This window comes from Pteropus vampyrus, unplaced genomic scaffold, assembly GCF_000151845.1.
Source record: "Pteropus vampyrus isolate Shadow unplaced genomic scaffold, Pvam_2.0 Scaffold109, whole genome shotgun sequence".
Classification (NCBI taxonomy): domain Eukaryota; kingdom Metazoa; phylum Chordata; class Mammalia; order Chiroptera; family Pteropodidae; genus Pteropus; species Pteropus vampyrus.
In genome coordinates, this window is record NW_011888890.1 from 106,329 (window position 1) to 129,153 (window position 22,825).

The window sequence follows — 22,825 nt, forward strand, 5'->3', positions numbered from 1 at the left end:
AGTCACTGAACCTCTAACCAATCACCTCTTTCTAGAAGACCTTCACTGTCTAAACAGTTAAAGCAGAACACAGGTAGCAAAATATTTTCTGGACCAAAGAGCTCTCTGGTGAGTAACTCTTACTTTATTTATCAGAAATAAAATCCATAGTCACTGTCTGTTCAGTTTTTTTGTTAATAGTTTATTTTGATTATACTTCAATCCAGATCTATACTATAGAAATATCTGATTGTGACAACTCACTTAATTATTTAATCCAGAAAACAAATTTCATCTGAAATATCTAGATTTTGGCTTTACTTCGCCTCTCCATCTCATGCCATCTGTCTGATGCTTCTCAGAGGACTTCAGATGGTTCACGATTAAAGGAGAGAGAAAATATTCTCTTTCTTGCATGATGTAAGTACCATTTGGATGGACTATTTTGATTATCAATATTACCTAACGTAAAAAGTCAAGGAGAAAAATCAGGCCTAAATGCTAAGTTTTATGAAGACTTATTATTTATTCAGTACATGCTATACTCAATTTGGCATGTTGTGGAAAGTGGGTTTGATAAAATAAGATTCACATCATATACTTTCATTTTATAATAAAGACTATCTCGGGGAGCAACCCCCATTGACTAAGAATTCATATCCCAGAAAGCTTAGAACCATATTGCCAGCATCTACCTAGATACCATGCATTCTCAAGGAACTCATCCACTGGACCTAACTTTTGGAGATGTCTGCAGAAACAAACAGCAGTTACATTCTGCCTTTCATGCCTTTGAGACTTTGTCCCTTTTTTTCTACTTCCTCAGAGAGTGGAAAATATTCATGGCTTTTCATCATTCTTTTAGTCTCATGTTCTCAAAGTTAAACAAAAAGTTTGAAAAGAAAGAAGATGCAAACTAGAATTGTCCCCAATTGGCATTATCCTTGGTTTCTTTTTCCTTGATCTGTCCAAGTCTGTTCTGAAATGATTCTGTCATTCATTTATAGTCACTTATGAAGCTCTTAGTAATTATAAGCAGTACGTGAGAGTTTTAAAATTCTGCTTTTTGTTGCCAAATTAGAATTACAATCGTCCCTGCCCTTTTGTTTTCCATTGACTTTGAGGAAGTCTATATTTAGCTTTCATGTACAATGGTAGAAATGTTATCAGAACAGGCTTGAGGGTAATGATTTTCCCCTTCCTCTAAACCAATGTTTTTCCTTCTTCCTCCTTTCCTTCTACTTTCCCTCCGTCACCCACTTCACTGTTGAGCAAAACTCCTTTGCTAATGCTATTTTCTGTGTAGCAACAGGGCTCATAATGTAGACAAAAGAAAATAACATAGTGTCACCATCTGTTATAAAATGGATATGGTATGTCCAAGATACAGTAATAATAAAAGGTGGAAAGATCATACTTGGGGATGAGTATGAGTTTACTCTTTAATGGATCTATTGTGAATATTGTTTTAAAATTATATAACAAATCATACTTTTGGGAAAAAATGGATATGTTATATATGTTATTCATTAACAAAGCACTAGATCAGTAGCTATGTTTCATTAATAGGGCTATATAACAGGAAAATATGACAAAATATGTTTAGACAGTACTGATCAATTTGATCCATTTTAATCAAAATAGCCATAAATGTGTCATTTAGCTAATATATAATAACAAAGACCTGTACTTTAAAACTTTAAAAACTTTTACATTCATTATATATTTTGACTTTCAAAAATATGGGGAAAGATATTATCCCTTAGAAGAAATATATTTAGAGAAACTAAATATCTGGCCCTAGTAAAGGAAAGATTTATGGTTCCAATTCTATTTTTTTTCTTCTTTCAAATTTGGGACATTTTTCATAATCCCAAACTCCTTAGTAATGAAAGTTCTAGGTCTCTCCAGTATTCAGAATCCCCATATGGAAAGTTAAGGTGCTTTTAATAATTTTTTATTTTCTTCATTTGAAAGGTAAAAAATAGATAAGCTCTCTAAGTAGCAACATCATGATTAACTATATCTCACACACACACACACACACACACACACACACACACACACACACACACACACACACACACACACACACACACACACACACACACACAAATGATCCATGGTCATAAAGGAAAATTTACCAAAGATTTTCACACTTTAAGATTTCCCATCACAACTTTCACATGAGCACATTTATCTACAAATGATGATTAATACGCAGATGGTTATAAACATCCATTCCTTGGGATCTCAATACTTTAAATGTTTAAGGGTGATTCTTGGCTGTTCTCTAGCTTCCAATATTTAGGTCATTGAAAAGTATGATTTCTCTTATAAATATCCATAAAATATTTTGTTAGCAAGTAGGGATCAAGAGTGATTTATAAGCTTATCCCATCCAATATACAAACCTACAAATTAGACTTACATGCTCTAGTTGTCTGCTTTCCATTTCAAAGAGCTCCACCACCTTCATTACATCTGAAGAAAAGCATGATGCAGTATCTCAAATAGAAATTTCTATTCTCCCCACCCTAAGTGAAATCTTCAACTGTATGAACTTTCAGAGCCAGGTCTTTGGGGACCTTGAAGCTTATTTTACAGTCAAATGTGATCATCACTTGATAGAAGTCCTCTTTAAAAGCAAATTCCCTTTCCTTGACTCTTTAGGGAAAATAATTTTTTTTAATTAAAAATATTAACTACTAGTAGTACATACAGTCTCTACCTTACATTTCTTCAACTTATTTAGTATGAATTGTTTGAGAAATAATATAACTATGGGAGAAAGGAGCATCTGGCAGACAGTCTAATCTCATCAACTTCCTTCTAAAAGACTGTTTAATTTACCAAATTTCTTCTTTGTTCCCTCCCATTTGAAAAGGAATTATAGGACAAACAGAGACTTATGGACATGGACAATAGACTAGTGATTACCAGAGGGTGGGTGGGGAGGTAGATGGGGTAAAAAGGGTCAACTACGTGGTGACAGGAAGAAATCTAACTATGAGCAGTGAACATACAATGAAATATATGTATGTTTTATTGTTGAATTTTACACTTGGAACTTATGAGATTTTGTTAACCAGTGTCATCATAATAAAATAAAATAAAAAAAAGGAATTGTACTAAAAAAGGACGATGGAAATAAAATTTATTTATACTAATTTATTTAACACAAAAGAGTGGGGAAGAGAGATTATATGTGATGATACTGTCCAATTTCCCACTTATTTTTAAAACTAGATACTTGGCTTATTATGTAGGTGATGGGGCTTAATGATAAAAACCTCTCACTAGGTTTAATAACTCCCTTCCCAAATATCTCATTTTAAAAATTAAGGAGTAGCACATTCACTTCTTTAACCAGAGACTGCAGTTCTCAGTTCTCCGGGAATCATTTTTGCCTTTGCTTCCCTTTCTAGTAGAAATTAGGAGGAAATCTCTAGAATGAGGAAAGTAAAGAGGGCGCTTTGTAAGTTTATTTTTAAAGTCGGGATATAAGTTAATACTAGGGACAGCACACTCTACTCCAGATAACCCCTACAATTCTACCATACATACCAGTGCAGCCTTTGAGTTATGGTGACTGTAGTAATATTAACAATATTCATCAAGTACCATCGTGTGCAGATACTCCATCTCATTTGATGCCAACAGAGCTATGAAGAAGATGCATGTTCTCAATCCCATTTTATAGTTAAGGAGGCAGAGGCTCAGAGAGGCTTCTTGTCAGGAGCCCAGCTAGGGTATGAACCCAGGGCCCTGAGATTCAGAAGCCCATGCTCTTCACACTACGTTTCAGAAAAGTCTGGAGACACTGATGACTTCATTACATAAATACTGTAATGCACAGAAAGGAAAAGCTTTTGAAAAAAAATCAACTACTGAACAGAATATTAGTCAAGTCCTATAAATAAATGTAGATGAATGGGATGAAAATAATTCCCATAGTTTTAGTTATCCAAATGGCAATGAAAATTACAAATTTTAAACATATAATCCATTTATTTAATGACCCTGAGATTAAACAGTAAAAGATGAAAAAATTAGATGGTCCTCACCCTTTAAAACAAATTACTTAAAAAAAAAAAAAGTGCACCAGCATCCTTTATCATAAAACGAACACCTGGTACCTGAACTTCTATTTTGCTGAAACCTATGTCTGAAAAATATTATTTTACTTGTCCTGTTTTTAAAAATGTAAGTAACAAACATAAAACTAAGAAAAATAAGATGTGTATAGCAAACATCATAAAAGCATTTAAAAAGTCATTCTCAAGCTAAAACTAGAAGTTGCTGGTTGTGCTTTTAACAGCATAGGTATCCAATGGCAACAGAATACACATCCCTTAAATGAACTCAAAGTAAATTTTAAAAAGTTCAGTGACACCTTTAAGATATCTGTAGCAAAAACCTATTATCTATACACTTAAATATAGCAACATGTTTTCTAGAGCAGCTACTTCTTAAAGAATTGTACAAATTTAAAAATACCTGAGCAGTTGGCCAATCCGGTTTGTACCTAGAGTGAGAAATCAAATTAATTTATGATTCTGTTAGTGAATTTATCTTTTTAAATAATGTGAAAAAATTAAAAAGTAAAAATGTAAGCTTATGTACTTCAAAAGTAAGAATAATCTTTTTGTAATGGAACATATACTTTAATATATACAGAAAAGACAAGGACCATAATTATAACAGACTTATTTTAAAAATCAGGTATTTAATTATTTCATTTAACTTATAGAACTGTGGTTTCTTCCATGAAAGGAAGTATGGTAGGCTGTTTTTTTGTATTGTGCTGCCTTATGCAAACTTATCTGGAGCCAGTGAATGAACATATTTTATTCTCTGTTGAGAGAATTTTATCAGTACACTGAAAGGCAGCAGGGTGCATAATTAGGTATGCCTACCATCTGCATAGCCCTCCAGGTGCAAGAGGCATTAGCTTTATTTAATATTACCACAACATTAATTTTACTCCATTAATTTATGTCATTTGTCCTTTATTTCGAACTCAGATTGCCAAAACTAAAGCATTGGAGATGATGACCCAATTCTGGTTTTAGTGAAAGCCTTATAAACAAAATCTAGAACAACCTCATTAACTAAGGACACTTTTAAGAACAAGAATTGACTGGCTTGCTTTCGTATTTAAAAAAAAAAGTCTATAAATAAAACCTTTATGATTTTGGTATAACAGAGTTTTTCCAAAAAGAGAGTATATCATGAGATCCCTTTTAGGTGGCACTGACAAGGCACTAGAACATTCTAAATCACATAATGAAAAAGGTATTTTATTTCATTTCCTTTAAGTCGAGGGAAGAGCCTCCACGGAGCCATTAGCACCATTCTAACATGTGCCATTCTCCCTTTCTAACAGAGAGCAGGCCTCAAGTTCTGATCCTTGTTGGACAATAGGATCTTGATAGAATTTAATAACATGGCTTTTGCTCATCGTTACTTTATATTTATGGCAAGTGATATTGTTTTTTTCATTTAAAGTAGTAAGATGTAATTCTTTTAAGCATATTTAAATTAAAAATTAGTCTACTGTAGGGAAAAAAATAATAGTAGAATAACATGAGGACATAGGAAACATCGTGAATGTTCTATGCAAATCAACTGAAATTTTGGTACAAGCTGATTTGCATCCAACTTCAGAAGAAAAAGACATGATCATACAAAAATGAAAATTGAAGGCTATTGAATAAAACTACTGGTTTATATTATGTCTTCCAGGATATGATACATACAACTACTACCATTTCTTGATAGCTTATCCGATACCTAGTATCAATGCTTTATATACAGTTGCCTCATTTAATTTTCCAAAGCAAGGCAAATCTGTAAGTTTATTGAATGGAGATGGAAAAAAAGTACCTTTAGGTTAATGAATTTTAGAGGAGTGGAACTTTATATGCCAAGTATTTCAAGGTAGAATCAGTGAAATATCTTAATTCCTAGTACATCGATAATGAGAGAAAAAAGTATTGTTTTCCAAGAATAACCGTATTTGTTTCTGTAAATAGGCACATGAGGAGGAGAGTGAGAGAACTAGGAAGAAAGGATCACAAAGTATTTGCAAACGACACAACCTTCTGAAAAAATGTCCAGTGTTAAATGAACAGGTGGAAGCTCCCTTCTCAAAGCTGCCAAAAAAGCAGCTTTTCGATGGTAACTCTGGAAAACGTCAAGAAACATTCTGAGAGAGAGAACTCTGCGATCACAGCCACAGATTTTTCTCCCTGGCAGAATTCTTTTTAAGGGCCTACTACTGAACTTCAGTACTTGACTGACAAGTATAATTCTTAGACAAACAATATAATACAATTATTTTCAAGTTTACGTCAAAATGGACAATATAGAATACCTATATTGTGAAGGGAAAAAGAAGCTGCAATGTCAAGTATACAAATATCACTTTAAGAACATCTGTTATAGATTTTACGCATTTTCATTTAGAAATTTTCTTGCTGCCAACATTTTTTTTCCTCTTGAGGTAACAGAGGCCAATCCCGCCTGACAAAACACTCCCTTTAGAAAGGAATACAGTTAAATATTCATTCCTAATAGACAAAGTTGAGGAATATCTTTGCACAAATCAAATGCATTCTAGAATACTCGTCACTGACATGAAACACCACACTGGGGCTGCTGAAAGCAGGCGATGATAGTTTTGACATACCCACACCTAGACAAAAAAAAAAAAAAAAAAGCCTATTTACTCCTGTCTCCCTGCAGGCATCCTTTCAACTTCTCTATTCACTGACAAGAGATCTGAAGAAAGGCTCTAAATCACTGTACGGCATTCATTCTCAGACAGTAAGCTAGCTGACCAGATCTAAGGCAGCTAGGTACAGTATATCTCAGAGCAGGGAAGAGCTTCCTTTGCTTCTTCCATCAATCAAAAATTGCTTTATTAAGATTCTTAAAAACAAAAAAAAACCTGTCCTTTTACTTGTCTTATCTTTCATGAATTTTAATCTTATTATGCTTCCAATTCAATCTTTGATGTATGAATTCTACTGACTTGCTACACACCTCATTGATGCTCCTGCTGTTAAGTATCAGTCAGAACTGAAGTTAAAAATTTTATTTCATCATCATCATCATCATCATGTTGGAGGGGTCACAAAGGACACCAGAAATGTGTGGTATTCTCCAGTGTGATTTCATTACACAAGCAATTATATTGAACCTATTATGGTCAGTTCGCTGTCTTGAGTTGTATATGGCATGAACACTATGACATTCAAGTATTCAAGCTCTTTACTCAGTTTGTTCCTGTACCACATAGAACACTTATATTTCCAAAAAAAAAAAGTAAAATAAGCAGCATAAGTTTTTGTCACTTCCCTCCAATGCTGATGAATCTATATTCTTTTCCTTTCAAACTTTTTTCCCCCTCCCTTCCTTCCTTTTATGTGCTTTGACTTTGTTAATTAATAGCAATCCAGAGGGGAGCTTTCCTAAGTGTTTCTGCATCTCGAGTAGCATTCCCACTGTTTCTTTTTTTCATTTAGCACAAAGGCTGCAGCTAACTGAAACAAGTAACACCATAAAATTAATCATTACCTATGTTAATCATTCATATATTCAATATGCACAGAGCCTCTCCTATTAGCCAGACACAATAATAGTAGCTAAGGATTTAAAAATAGATGATACTGTATTAGTTTCTTAGGGCTTCATAAAATACAGTAAACAAGATGGTTTATAGCAACAAATTTATTCTTTTATAGTTCTGGAGGACAGAATACTGAAATAAAGGTACAAACAGGGCCAAGATTCCTCTGAAGACCTTAGGGAAAAATCCTTCCCTGCCTCTTCCAGCTTCTGGTGGTTTCAAAAGATTTGGGGTGATTTTTTGTTTGCCCGTTTTGTCCTCATCTTTACTTGGCCTTCTTTGAAGGATTTAGGGCTCACCATAATCCAGTATAACCTCACCTCCATTTAACTATTATATCTGCAAAGACCTTATCGCCAAATAAGGTCACATTCTGAGGATCCTGGTAGACATGAATTTTGAGGGATGCTTTTCAGGCTTGTACAGATATCCAACAAGCTGTTCTCCTTGGGTTATTCCCATGTATTTAATCAAACTTTAATTTGGTTGATTAACTCCCCGCTAGAATCTACCACAGAGTGTCCTCCATAAAATTCTTTGCTAATTAAAACTCATAAAAGAGGGTAGGCTCAGCTTCCAGTAGCCTACCTGGCATACCTTCATGACAGAGGACCATTAAGTGATGACTAAGAAGGTAGATGTGTCACTGGGATACTAAAATGAATTTTGTTACATCAATTACTTGGGTTTACAATGATTGGTTAAGTAGAATATCTCTTGAATTGCCACAATGTGTAGTTTTGTCCATTCATTTTAAGTAACTAAGAATCACAGAATTCTTACATTTTAGAACTAGGTAATGGTTTTGAGATAAAATAACCTATCATTTTGTAGATGAGACAAACCAGAGGGAATGCATATGTTCATTAGCTAATTAGGGACAGAACCAATAGAACAAATGTTCCCCAATTCTTCGCTCAGCTTTCAAATTAGACTTTTCATGTTTATTAATATAATTTTCATTATGTTTCCATCTGAACACACTTTAGCTCTTTATCCTAAAGAAAACATAATGTCACTATATTAATTGCGTCTCTGAAAAACGTATACAAGCAGGACACTTCTCTTTCTACAACCTTGTTTATCTGTCTCTGCTCCATGAGTAGTCTATGAATCTTAAGTGTTAGTAAAAATTCTGGATGTAAAAATAATATTGAGCTTTACATAGTAAAATCCAAAAAGCCCCTAAAAGTATATATAGACACAAGATATGCACAGAAAAACAAAACAAAATTAAAAAATAAAAATCGAAAACAATATAATGAAGCTTTTCCCCAGTAAAAAGAACAAAAAAAAATACGTCTGCTTCTTTATTCGTGCACCATGAAACTTCTTATTCACTTCAATTCTGCATTTACACAAAAGTGCTGTAATAAAATATCTGTACACTACTTCTGTTACAAATATAGATAATATTTAAAGTGACTTTATATATTCTAATGTAGGAGTTTCACGCTCTAAAATGGGAACGAACACATGATAATTCCTCACCAGTTGTCTCAATAAACAGCTCCATCTGTTTCGCTTAGTTTTAAACTATTGTATTATAAGATGTTAATATAAGGCAATGAAGTGAAGTTATGTTGATCCTCTTAATTTTCTATCAATTTTCTAATGGCATACAACCAAAATAATTACTAACACATTGCTTTTTTCTCTGTCATTAAGATTAATACTAAATGAAAACCAATTGCACAGCACGCTAACAGATTTTTAGTGTTGCATCAGTTAAAACTAGCACTAAAGACTCCGAGATGTCTTCTATGTTCCTCCATAGTTAGCTCGGCTGCTTTCTAGAGAAACAACAGTCAATAGAGGGTAACATCTTCATTTTACTTATAGAAACATGGAAATTTTTTTATAACAGGTCGAAAATGAAAATCATCATCGAGATGTGCATTAAATGTTTTCTTTACAAACTTAGGGACATTTCTTTAGATATTCACTCTTTACTCAATCTTAGAAACCCACTTTAAGAGGAAAATATGTAAGTATATATTAGAAGTGGAGAGATGAGATTTTCTATAATACTCAAAATTTTTAAATACCGAGTTCTTTAAAAGACTTTTATTAGGATTTTTTTTTTTTTTTTTTAGTTAGAAATAAGGAGAGTGGATGGATTGAGAAAATGAGGCATTTTTATAAAACTCAATTTTCTTCTTTATATTTTCATTTTTCACCCCAATGTACTGAAGCCATTTCTCTTAGGGTAGCTTTAGAATTAATTTTTCTTAGTCTACTAACCAGTTTAGCACATCGTAATTTTTGCCCATGTGACTATAAATGCCAGCTACCTTCATGAAGAAAGACCGGATTTAACTATGCATAAACCTCTGAGTTTATGTTCATGATATGCAAGAAGAAAGGGAAAAATGATGCTAGGCTGTAAGAAAATCATTTCCATAGGAGAGAAACAAACTTAAAATGGTATTTTTTCCCCCACAGTTTGAAGAGCATGAAGAACACAGCATGGGAAAGTCATCCACAAGACCAGTTCATTCTTTGTACAGTGAGGGGTTGAGTTGGCTCAATTCTGGCAGCCGCTTCAGGAGAGAATCATCAGAGTGACAGTGCCTTTTGTCCGCTTAAGGATGGCAACGGCTTCTTCATGGGTTAGCCCTTCTAGACTCTGCCCATTGACAGCGATGATCTGATCACCCCTTTTTAGACGCCCATCTTCAGAGGCAGCTCCCTGCAATTATAAAGTAGGCTTGTTTACTTCTCAAAAAATGCTGCTTCCAAAAAATGCTACACAACAGAAAAAGATCTAAATAAGAATTTAAACTGCTCTGCATGTACACACACATTACTCTCATTGCTCCATGGGTGCTCCACAGCCATTAAACAATAATGAACATATACAAAGGAGGCATTGCTCCTAAATGGTTTTAGCACTGAAATTCTTATTTGAGAATTTAGCAGTCAATAGATTAGTTGGATTTTTTTTTTTTTTTTTTGTCTGTTCAGCACAGCAGGTAGGAACTCAAATTAATAGAGAATATTTGGGAGTTTGCCTAGTAGGAATGATTTCATAGAGTCCAGGATGTTTTATCCTACAAAGATGACCTACAGAAAGAAAAAAAAAGATTAGCTAGAAACAAAAGTGGTTTTATAGGAGAATGGCATGAAAAGCATGAAACCCAAAGGTATGCAGAAGCATAAAGCCCACATGCATGTTGATAAGAGCAGGACATGGCACAAGTCCTGCTAATTTTAATTCTAATTCTTTCTGTGATTTAATAAAGGCAGCTCAAGCTTGTTGGTTTTTTACTTCCCAAAGGTAGAGGGGCTCTTCATATTTTTTATGGGCCCTAAATGATTAAGATTAAATGCAGACATCGCTGTCTAAAAAAGAACCCCATCATAAGGCATGTTTATGGCAGGCAATTATGCAATTAAATATAAGATTAAAATATGGAAAAGTTAATGAGGAATCCATAATGATGAAATTCTTAAAATATGTTCTAACTAGCATGCCTTAAATAAGTTGTTCCAAGGCTGAGGAAAAGGACTGCATGATTCTTCTATTCACTGGAAAATGCTGTTTGTATTTTTGGACACACCGATGGCTTTTAAAAGTCTCATTAATTAAGCCTATTGTTTGACTGCTGTAGCTATAGCACTTTAAATTGGTTAAAAAACTATATTTTACAAAATAATAGAACAAAATCTCCATTCGTAGGCACTTTATAGGACCACTGCACTAATTTCAAGCCCTTGCATCAAATCTTTTAATAGGTTCGATATGTTTTGTTCCTCTGCACTGTAAAACTTTGAGATCCTAGATTTTCTCTTGTAGAAAATTTTGTTCAATTTTGTAGCTCCTAAAAAATGTCTTAACTATATATTAACAATAATTATTTGGGTTCAAAATATTTTAATAGCTTCATCAATGTTGTAATAACTTTATTCTTATTCTAAACAATCTTAACATAGAACATGTTATTACATAATTACAACTATATACTAAATGGTTTTCCTTTCTTTATTGAATGCTCTGGTTGCAAATGCTGACTTATTGTAGGTAACAGAGCTTCTAGATACTCTTCAAAAATTTTTAGTTATTATTTTTCTATATTATTTAATGAAATTAAACTGCAAAATAAATGCCCTATTAGTTAATCTGCAAATCTATTTATGTACTTTTCTGTGCTTGTTTTATATTTTGTAACAACAAAAAAATGCAAAGAAAAAGAAATGCCAGCACTTTACAGCATAAGTATTTAAAATGTTCCATTTTCAAAAGACATTCAATCATATGCAACTTGTTTTCAAAGGAAAAAAAAATCAGGTGTTACTGTCTAAAGTTCATTAATATTTTCATGTATATGGTCAAAAAGTCCTATGGAATTTCAATTTGAGCCTATTTTCCTTTAAACATAACTAAACCTCAAACTGGACAAAAATATTTAATGACGTTCCTGTAGGGAGTTCCAAAAGAAAACGATCAACTGTTAACCATTTGGCATTACCTCAGGCCACAAACTAATAAGCCAGCTGCTGACCACTGTTAATGAATGTTTAGGGGGGAGGGTGGATAAAATCTGCAAGCTTACCTTTGCAAATACTGTTTTAACATAAATGGGTAAGTCTCCATGAGGGCTGCCGTATCCTCCTACTATACTGAAGCCTAAGCCATCTGGTCCTCGGTCTAATGTAATAGACTTGCATTGAGGAGGTCTACAGTAAAAAGAAGGAAAAAAGAGTTTGGGGATGTAAAAAAAAAAAATAGATACTGTGAATCGGTAAGTTATGAATTATCTGACATTCACCTAGAACTAGTATCATTCTCTGTGTTACTGACAGTGAGTTAATGACGGGTAATTTGGGGATGTTTGACAAGTCAGTCAGTGTATGCTGTGATCAGTATTTTAAATTTAAGAAATCTAATAAAATTCTATTTAACATCTTAATTCTATTATTCATTTACAGTTTTCTTAAACTAACATATTCACAGGATGTTCTCGTTGCATGGAGAAGCTTATTCTTTTTCCAGTTTATTTAAAGTGAGAGGGCTAAAGTGCAAAGGACCGTCATGGAATAAGTCATAAACATCAGTATTCCCGAGTTCAGAGAGAAAAATTGATTATAAACAATGTAAAATGTGCATCAAATTATTTAAAAATTCTAAATGCTATTTTCTCCTTCTTTTATGTTCTAATTCTTCTGTACTCAAATATTAGATAACTGTGATTTTTTTTTAATCTAAAAGATGATTTATTAAATGAGTAGGCAATGGTGAACTTTTTAAAAGGACAGATCTTACTTGCTCCTTGTCACATACGGTAGTGACATCAAGGTTATAATGAATGTACCCTCGAAAACCTGAGCTGAAAATGTGGGATGGGTAGTGGCATGCCTTTCTCTCTATCGTTAATAAACTAAATCCATGCCGTAATTATTTAACAGTTTAAAAACACTTGGTTTTCATATTTCATACCTCATCTCCTATTATTTCACCTTTATGTGAGTGGTAGGAACATACAAACCATAATATATGAGCTCACCCTAAATCATCTTGAAATATACTGCTTGATGTCAACCCAGTAAAAGAAAGACTGGAATTGGCAGGCTCTTGCTGATGACCTGTGACCACACTCACATCTCCTCCAGCAACCACCTGTGTATAGGAGAAATATAAAGAGAAAAAACATATGGTCACGTGGCTAGGAAGACATCAGTAATTTTTCTTCGAAAAGAGTATTTGGATTAAGACATGTATTTTATTATTGTCCACTTAATCATTTCCGTTAACATAATATACAGCCAAAGAGAAAGAAATTTCACATGGTCCACAGGCCTCTTCAACTGACAATAAAAAATACTCTACTAATTCATTCTACCAAGTTCTTTGATGCTTTTCAAACATGGTCTCCTATGCAATTAATTTTTAAAAGTCTTTAGAATACAAGCCACTCACACCACTTAAAATTCTAGCAACTGATCATTTACTGCTAAGACCTTGTATTTTCCCCTTAGATATAAAGTGTGAAATGATAAATGTATCAAGATAAACCAGACAGAACGTGTTTCCTAAATACTTTCTTAGAACTCTCAATGTAATCATTTATGCATAAGGGAAATATTAAATAAAATAATAGCAGGAGATATAAGCATTTTTATTGCTTTAACAGCAAATCTCATGTGTCCTCAAGCTACCTATATTCTGAATAGTGCTTAGAATAAAAACCTTACCTGCATTTCAATGGAACCGGAGGCATTTTTTAGTAAGTTAACTGCTTGGGTGTGAGTCATCCCCTCAGTGGATGTGCCACAGATAGTAACAATCCTGTCCCCAACCTGCAAGGGAAAGGAAGAGCCATCTGCTAAAGCAGCCATGGAGAGAGTGACACTGAGACCTGCACAATCATTTCTTTCTCTACCTTGCACATCACATACATGCTGTTATCAGCAATGGAAATATACCCAAGGGGATGACTAATTCCAAGGAGCAGCAAGCACAAAAAGAAGCTGCACATGATGACTGACTCCACAGTCTCTGGGGGATAGGGGAAATCATTCTTCCCTTCATTTCTCTTTGGTAAGACATGGCTTCCTATTAAGAGAATAAAATATCTGATGTCATTTGGAAACAAGAGTTTCTCTGGACGCTATTATTATATACATTAGATGTGACTCTAAGGCAGGGGTGTGCAAACTGCTGCCCAAAAGCCACGTCTGGCCCACTGCTTGTTCTTGTTAATGAAATCTGCTTGGAAGACAGCCATGCTCATCTGGGTGCTTTCATGGAGCAGAACTGAGTAGCTGTAACGGAAATCTGTATGTCCCACAAAGTTTAAAAAATGCACATTTTGTCCATCACAGAAAAAAATTTCTGACCCCTGTGCTATGTGTAACAATCAACTTTTGAGTGCTGGTCATAAATTTCGATATCAAAGGAGACTGAACCATTCCCAATTTAGAGACAATTTACACTAGGGGTGGTTATATTTCAGAGATCCTTTTGACACGAGGCCACACAGATTTTAGAACTTTCACCTCATACTGGTGTTCTGAAACACTCTTTTCTGTGAACTTCTTCCATAGAGTTTCAAACAAGTAAAAAATATTAAGAAACAACAGTAAGTCTTCCCATTTCATTTACTTGCAAATTTGCACATAATAGAAAAATTCTTCTCTCTCAATTTTCTTCACCTTTTAAGCAAAGTAAGCCCTGCCATGGTTGGATTTGCTGATTCAAGAGCAGATACATTTAAAACGACCTGTGACAGGTGACCGAATTCAAAGGGTCTATCAAAACTTCTGCCAGATTTGCAAGGGCTACTAGAGCTGTTAGTAAAACCTACTCTGAGTTTCTGGGTCTGAGCTGCAACTCCATTTGGGTGCATCATTGCAATAAATATAGGAACATCCCCAAGTGGGCTGCCCACTCCTCCAGCAATGCTGATTCCCAGTGAGTCAGCAGGCCCCTGTAATGGAAGAGAGAGAATATTTTGGTCAATGTGATATTTTTAATTGACTTGGTTTCATTGGCACAATATTCTATAGTTTAATCTGATCCTCTAGGTATGAGAGTGAAAAATGAAGCTCAAGAAAACTGCATTGCTTTATTTGACACAGGTCCTTAGTGTGATTTAGGAAAATAACCATCTATTTAGGAAGTAAAAGAAATCAAAATATGGTTAATTGAATATCATGTTGTAGGATGGATGAAGAACAGGCAGTGATGAAGTGAAAGGGCACAGCTTCTGGAGTCAGAGAGACCCGTGTTCAAAGCCAGGAACTCACACACACGAACGCTAGGACCTGGAACAAGTCCACGTCTCTCAATGCATCCCTAGATCTTCACTGACAAAGAGGAGATTACAGTGCCGTTCACCAAGGACAACAGTGAACATTAAATGAGATGGTGATGGCACAGAGTATCTACAAGAGCATTCAGCACATAGTAAAGGCTCAATAAATTGTAGTTGCTTTTATTTTTCTCTTATGCACAGCAGTCAGGGGAATTTGTTCTAGGAGAACTGGAAAGATCTGTTGAAGGCAAAGTCTTACTTAATATTATGAGAAGTGAGAGTTTGGGCATTATTTTGTGTGGGGCTGAACTGATGCCATTTTTGGCAACACAGAATATGCCAAAAATGATTTTTCAAACAAGGTACTATGATCAGGAAATTCAGCAGGGACTGCATTGTACTATTTCTACTGTGTATAATATATTATTTTTCACGTGGTACCATAAAAAGGTAAGACAACTAATAGGAAAATATATATGCAGATGCCTCAAGTCAATAGTTTGCATTCTTTTCTTTCCCCCAAGTTACCTTTTTTATTTCAACTGTTCTTAATCCCTGTATTTCAGATGCCACTATAAAAGTGAAAAAGATAAAATATGGTTATTAAAGCATTTTTTATGTTCATTTAAATTTAAGTCAATGTCTGGAGCTGGATGGGACTAAATGGGATATCCTAATTTTTTTTGAAAGCATTCTCAAAATTGTCAGTACACATGATTAAATCTCTTATATAAGAACTCTTTATTTCTTCAGCTGAACAAAACACACATACCATTCATTTCTTCCTTCTTGTTTTAAACACTGATTATATAACTGTATAATCCACTTTGAATGAATCGAGGACAGAATGTGCTTTGGATATAAAGACACGTGTGTGCAGCTGAGAGGAATAAAGTCATGAGTGTATTAAAAAGAATTCATGGTCTTAAGCACCTAAATTTCTAGAATATTAGTCAAATTTCAAACAGAGAATGCCATATGGTTAGTTTCTTCAATTTGAACAACTTTCAACCAATGCTCCAAGCCAAAAAAACCCTCTGCATCATGATTTCATGTAATTATAACACAGGAAGATCATATTAATTTTCTCAATCAAAATTTTTGCAATCTTTATGGAAAAAGAAGGCTTCACTTAATGGCATCTTCTGGTTTATTGGTGTTATATTAAACAGAGAAAGGAGATAAAAATCAAATACACCAAAAGGCTTAGTAAGAAAAAAATTACAGACTCCCGATTCTAATGTTTAGTATGTCTTGTAGGGTAAACATCAAATGGGAAAAGCTGTCATAGGCACAGCTTCACATTATTCAGAATTTTTGCCAACACACATCTTTGCACCTGTATTAAGATATGAAATGATTTGGGAGAAAGACAGCTCAGAGCTAAATTAAAATGGCCAAAATTCAAAACAGTAAATCATTCTTAAAACATCAAACTATTCTTACATGCATTCTTCTTTGAGCTACTTTCCAGTGACTCAGATGTACTGGATCCAGAAAGTGGAAAAGTGAATGATGACAGGCTGCCTTCACTCATCTACAAATACAAAACAATGACATTAGAAAGTTTTGGAAGTAATGATAGCCCCTTATTTCAGAATTTAATTATTTTAATGCATCCAGAGAGAAATACCTGTTAAGTAACATTGCATTTGATAATTTAATGGGCAATTTAAACAGTTTCTACTAATTTATTTTTCTTTTGAAGGAAGAATTTGCCTAGTAACCTAAATAAATTGAAGCTAAAAGGATGGATGAAATTGATTCCAACCCTAGAGTATCTAAAATTTTAGTGGACTTTCATAATCTCATTTAAGCTAATCCTCTCTAAATTTAAGTTGATGCTATACATAGATGGGGACTTAAAAAATGGTAGACTTAGGACCAGTCCACAGGAAACTGATGGTCATTAAGGGGTGAGTAAGGGCTCTTTAAGGACAGGTTGATGAAAATGGTCTTGGACCATTAAGACTGAGGAGGGCCTTGTCAAATGACTTAACTACATAACACCACATTTTTATACATGGTGGTAAGCATCTATAGTTCACCCACATGAGACTTTTTCAGTTGAATACTGATTGATAAATGTCTGTTATAAAATAGTTTAAAAATATATTATCTTGGTAGGCTTTTATATATTAATTAACTTTCGAGATTATGAAAAAAAAGAATCACGTCAGAAAAGAAATTGAGTTCCTTAGAATACTTATAAACTACTCAAGAACTATACCTTGTTTATCTGTCCACTTTCAGCTCTTGCTCTTCTCTATATCAAACTCTGCACTCCACTGTGTTAAGCTGCCAGAGGGCTAGGCCTGTGTTCATGACTCACAGACTCTGGACAGACTCACAGTCAGGGACATCTTTGAGCTCCTTTTGGAATGTGGACTGCATCACTCTGATGAATCCCATAGCTACCTACCTGGCTGCTTTGAGAAGGCCTTCTCTCTGAATGGAATGGACCAGCTTTGATTCTTCCAACTTCCAAAGTCACTGTACCTAGGGAACACTGGAAAGGCAACCGGTTGCTTTATGGAAGTGTTTAAATAAGATGCTACGGTCATCTTTACGAGTACATTTTACTCTTCGAAACAGTTTTTGAAAGGCATATTCCTTTTGGAATTTCCATAGGCAAGGATAGCTCCAATGCTTTGTAGAAAGATGCTTTTCTAAAACATTAAGACTAGCAGAAGAAAAAACACCAGCAAGTGTCTGTCTACTGAGCTCATACATTTACATGGAGACTTTTTCTGTTAAGGTACTGAGAAATTCAGAATTGAGAATTATCTCAGGAAAAACACTGATTTAGATAGGCCAAATGAACTAAATAGTTCAGATTTTAAAAACGAAACAAAAACAATAAAACAACTTGTTTTGCCATTAATGGCGGAGGAACTCAGATAACTGGGTAAACTGTTGTTTCACTGTACCTGAATAAACCTATTATATAATACTTAAATAAGCCATAGTGCTATAAACACAAAAGAACTGAAGACAATTTCCCTTTGGCCCTTTGTGGGAAAGGCATTACTACATTACAGGCATGCAAAAAATGCTGTATAGTCTCACGTGGAAGCAGCACAAAAAGGTATTTGAGATATTGGTTTTTGCAGTTAGACATACTAGTTTAAATCAGACTATGTGATAAACTAGCTGTGTGACCTTGGTAGACGTCTACCTTGATAAGACTTTTACTCTGTATTTGTAAAATAGAGACCCTTATAGGTTGTTGTGATAAGACAGTTCACGTATAATGCTTATGAGTGTCTAGCACAAAGTAGCATTTATATAAATATTGGCACTGATATTATCATGTTGCTTCTGATAGAGGTTTCAAGAGATATATTACTCTTAAACATGTTGATCATGAATCAAATTCTGAACGGTCAAACATTACCTGCAATATCTATAAGTTGTTTTTTTGTTTCTTTTGGGGAAACAGGAACTTATCAAACCCTTCTCGAATCTATTTATACTTCCAGCTTACAGAACTGCAGCGGTTAACAAATTCCATACATTAATTATTCACTGTGTAAAGTTATGTCTCTTTCATCTACCTATAAAATGTCTTTCAAACTTCGAGTATCTATTATTATAAAAATTATTATGTTAATTTTTCTGCTATAAAAGCAACTTATCCTCAAAAATATTTTGAAAATAAAGAAGGAAAACAAAGGATTCCATAGTTCCAATAATTATCTCATCATTTTTGTTAAAAGACTTACTATAAGATTTTATTTTATACAATTGTTTCTACGCTGTAGATACAATTGTCTCATATTCTCCGCAAGTTTTTTCATATTAGTTATCCTGAACATCATTACAGACGGATATGTTTGCCATGACCTTTGCTATATACCAAAGTATGTATAGTTATGTCAACTGTATTGCTTCCAGTTTTCCTACTATTACAAATAACACTGCAATGAACCTTATGTGCATGAAGTTTTTTGTGTATTGAGGATTATTTCCTACTGAAATAGGTTGCCTACTTATATCTTATTTGAGAAAACGTTTTAAGTGAAGTCAGTACTTATTTCACTGTGGTAGCTCGATGTTAAATTCTCTTTTTTCTATTTTCTGGCACACTATTAATTTGGCATTTGATTTTTACCTTTAGCAAAGCAGCAACAGCTTCCTGGGTGGCATTCCGGACGTCTTCTCCATTCACTATTAATATCTGGTCTCCCTGCATCAGTCTTCCATCAGCATCTGCAATTCCTCCTTTGACGATGTCTGACACAAAAACCCCAGTGTCATTTCTGCAAACGTAAGTTTGAATTTCAACATTATTTTTCTCAACTGTAATGCAATGCTTATTTAATAAAAAGCTTACATTTCTTAAGTGAAATTTTTTACTTCTGTTTCTATGACTTTAAAATTTTGTTTTCAGAGCAACACTGGGGCAACATTAGAATTAATCTTTGTGATAAATAATAGTGTATGGCTTATAATATTCCATAACATATTTATTCAACGATCGGATACTGTGAGCAGAAGTGGCTACTATCATATTCATTTTATGGGTCACGCAGCTACTGAATGGCAAAAATGGGACTTACGAGTCAGTCCTTGCGTGCTAAGTCTATTGTTCTTTTTATACCATGAAGAAGGCTTAAATAGCTATTGATCTTATCACTAACATCATTAACATTATTGAAAATTAATAACAAATGTGTATCTCAAGCTAAAACCATTTGTTACCTGAAACTTAACTATCACTGTTGTGATGTCTTTTATTTTAAATCATTATTTCATACAAGATAGATTCATGCAAAATGAACAAATACTAATCTTATTCCACTCTTTCTTTAATCCACAAAATCATAAATAAACCAACAACTTCTTGTTAAGATACAAAGGTAACTGTAAATAGAAATGTGTAGTGAAACTGAATTGCATCGCTTTTCTTGCCAAGGTTGTGATCTCGAAGAAGCCATTTTATGATCTGATCCTCTGCTTTCCCATCTTTAGAATGAAGGTGATGGAACTTACTGGATTATATATTTGTTAATATTACTTATATATATTTAATAAATGAGGTACTGAATTTATGCATATTCACCAACCCACCACCCCAGCCTCTTACTTTATGCTTTCTGTTCTGTTTTATGGCATGCTTTTGTTCATGCTGATCCTTCTCCCTAGAATATCTTCATCCCCTTTAATAGATCAACGATCATTTGTCATTTATAGCTCCAGCTCAGGTACCTCTTTATTTTTTTTAAAACAGGTACCTCTTTTTAAATAAGTTTTTCTGGTCTACTTTCCTTAAATAGGGTCACTTGGTCCCTTTCTTTTTGATTTCATGGATTCCCCAACAATACGTTTCTGTCACTCATTAGAATTTAGATTCCTTTGTCACAAGAATATATTTAATTCTCATTTACCAAACTAAGTTTTCTGCTAGTACTACTACTGCTAGTACTTTTAAAAGAATTTAAATTCAATCATTCCAAAAGGTCATTGGGTTTGCCCTCTTCAGTCTTACCTTTTACCAACAATACTCAATCCCAGGCCTTTTCCCGGCTTCTTCTGCAGCTCAATGGTGAGGGTATCATACACGTCCTCCTCTTTGTATGGGGTCTCATCTCTGTAGAGTGTCAGGCGCACTCTCTGTGGTGTTTGTCTCAGGACATTTATTGCTTCATCGTGTGTGGCCTTTCTCAAGTCAATTCCATTTACCTGTAGAGAAGTGGGACATGGACTGTGAGGAACCAGGTGAGTTAAGGACAGCGAGGAAGTATGGGAGGGAGAGGGGATGAGAAGGGTGGAAGGGAGGAAGGAAAAAAACAAACACACCAAGACCACCCTCCCCAGAGTAGCCTTTTCTTTGTTAACTGTAAAGGTCGAATACACATCATTCTATACCTCTAAAATCTGATCTCCAGCCCAGAGTCTTCCATCTTTACATGCTGCTCCTTCTTCATAAACTTCGTGAATAATAATGGCACCCTAAGGACCCAGACAAAACATACCCATGCTTTATCCCATTTTCCCTATAGTGAGCTCAAATGGAGTCAAAACACATGCATTTTTATAGACAGTGATAAGGCTTACACACTCACTGGATCCATGTGAGTCACATATCAAAATTCAAAGAAAAGTGAAACAACATAATTTCTGTTAAAGGCTCTAAGAAGCTCACACTTCTAATGATAAGAAAGCTTAAAAATTATAAAACATATAAATCTCACATACATACATAATAGAGAGACATCACCTTTCCTATGCATATATGAAATGATTAGATTTTAAAAGTATTTTTGGCATTTAGAAAATTTTGCCTATAAATTATCCAATTTTTCAGACTCCTCTCAATGTGGATCTAACCTAACCATATTCAGTCAGTAAAAAGGAAACTGAAATATGGCAAGATCTGGTGAACGACAGAAATATTCTGAACCTAATGGTTACACAATCACAAGTGTAACAGAATCTTACTGAGTCAGTACTAGCTTACTCAAAATAAAAATCCTAGTACCCAATTAAATATTTTCCCTACAAATCAAAATAACATGAATAACAGATTTCTAAGCCTTTATATTTCATTTAATAAAACTGATAGAAGTCTCTCCAATAAGGATCTCTCAGGGCTCAGTGAAGGGGTGGCTTGTGTCTGAAGCATCTCTGGGTCTGTCCTCACCAGCAGTGTGTCAGACCCTCCAACGATGCTCAGGCCCAGCCCTGTTCGCCCTTTGGAAATTTCGATTGTCGTTTCACAGCCTGGGATAATGGGACAGGTTGCAGGATCAGAAGCAAAGATCGCTGGTGTTGACGACCTGCTTGTACCTAAAAATATGTTAGAAAAGAAATGAAACACAAATAAAAACTGATTAGAAGTCATATACATTAAACTCATCATACTGGTTGCCTTTGAGAGGTGAATCAGAGAAATGGGCCCATGATTGGGGACAAAGAAGACTTCAAGTTTACCTTAATCTTTTAGTTATATTTTAAACTAGCAAACAAATATGATTAAATCATCATTGTTAATTTAGGGGGGTGGGCATAAAATTACCATTAAATTATTTTCTGCAACATTCAGTATATTTTTAAGTTGCTAAGATAATAGGTATAAAGGAATGAGAACGAAGAGTTGAACTCAACCTCTAATTTCGCTTTGATATTCTACATTCTACTGGAGCCAAACTTATGAAATCATGATTTGTAAAGCTCAGAACTGAAGTATGTGGCAAGACCTAAAACATATTCGGCAAAGATCATAAAACACAAAGAACATCTACAATTTTGGTCATGGTGCCTGCCTCTCAGGGCTTTTTATGTTTTAGTTTTGGTTTTCCTTTTCTTCTTATCCTGAAGCATATCTTCTTATGTAATCAAATCTGATCATTATGCAACTAGACAAAATATCTGAGTTTATAAAACGTCAAGTGAAACTAATTTGAGGTTTCTTTCCTTGTGTTTCACTTGATGTTTTATAAATTCAGAT

At 34.3% G+C, this 22,825-nt stretch overlaps 1 protein-coding gene across 8 annotated transcripts in view; it reads right to left on the reverse strand.

Moving 5' to 3' along the window:
- Nucleotides 1-7,698: 7,698 nt before the first annotated feature.
- The window catches only part of MPDZ (multiple PDZ domain crumbs cell polarity complex component), a 131,344-nt gene continuing 116,217 nt past the window's right edge, over nucleotides 7,699-22,825 (reverse strand). For 5 of the 8 annotated variants that reach the window (XM_023533689.1, XM_011365288.2, XM_011365291.2 and 2 more), the window contains 12 exons: nucleotides 22,019-22,164; nucleotides 21,244-21,327; nucleotides 20,864-21,057; nucleotides 19,487-19,634; nucleotides 17,795-17,881; nucleotides 16,819-16,909; nucleotides 15,901-15,944; nucleotides 14,923-15,045; nucleotides 13,811-13,915; nucleotides 13,123-13,235; nucleotides 12,172-12,295; nucleotides 9,668-10,307 (listed from right to left, as the gene is read on the reverse strand). In XM_023533689.1, the coding sequence (XP_023389457.1) occupies nucleotides 10,161-10,307; nucleotides 12,172-12,295; nucleotides 13,123-13,235; nucleotides 13,811-13,915; nucleotides 14,923-15,045; nucleotides 15,901-15,944; nucleotides 16,819-16,909; nucleotides 17,795-17,881; nucleotides 19,487-19,634; nucleotides 20,864-21,057; nucleotides 21,244-21,327; nucleotides 22,019-22,164 (1,406 nt within the window). In that variant the 3' untranslated portion in view covers nucleotides 9,668-10,160. Of the gene's footprint in view, nucleotides 10,308-12,171; nucleotides 12,296-13,122; nucleotides 13,236-13,810; nucleotides 13,916-14,922; nucleotides 15,046-15,900; nucleotides 15,945-16,818; nucleotides 16,910-17,794; nucleotides 17,882-19,486; nucleotides 19,635-20,863; nucleotides 21,058-21,243; nucleotides 21,328-22,018; nucleotides 22,165-22,825 lie in introns of all 8 variants that reach the window. The other 3 variants (XM_011365290.2, XM_011365286.2, XM_011365285.2) reach the window with 2 other exon arrangements.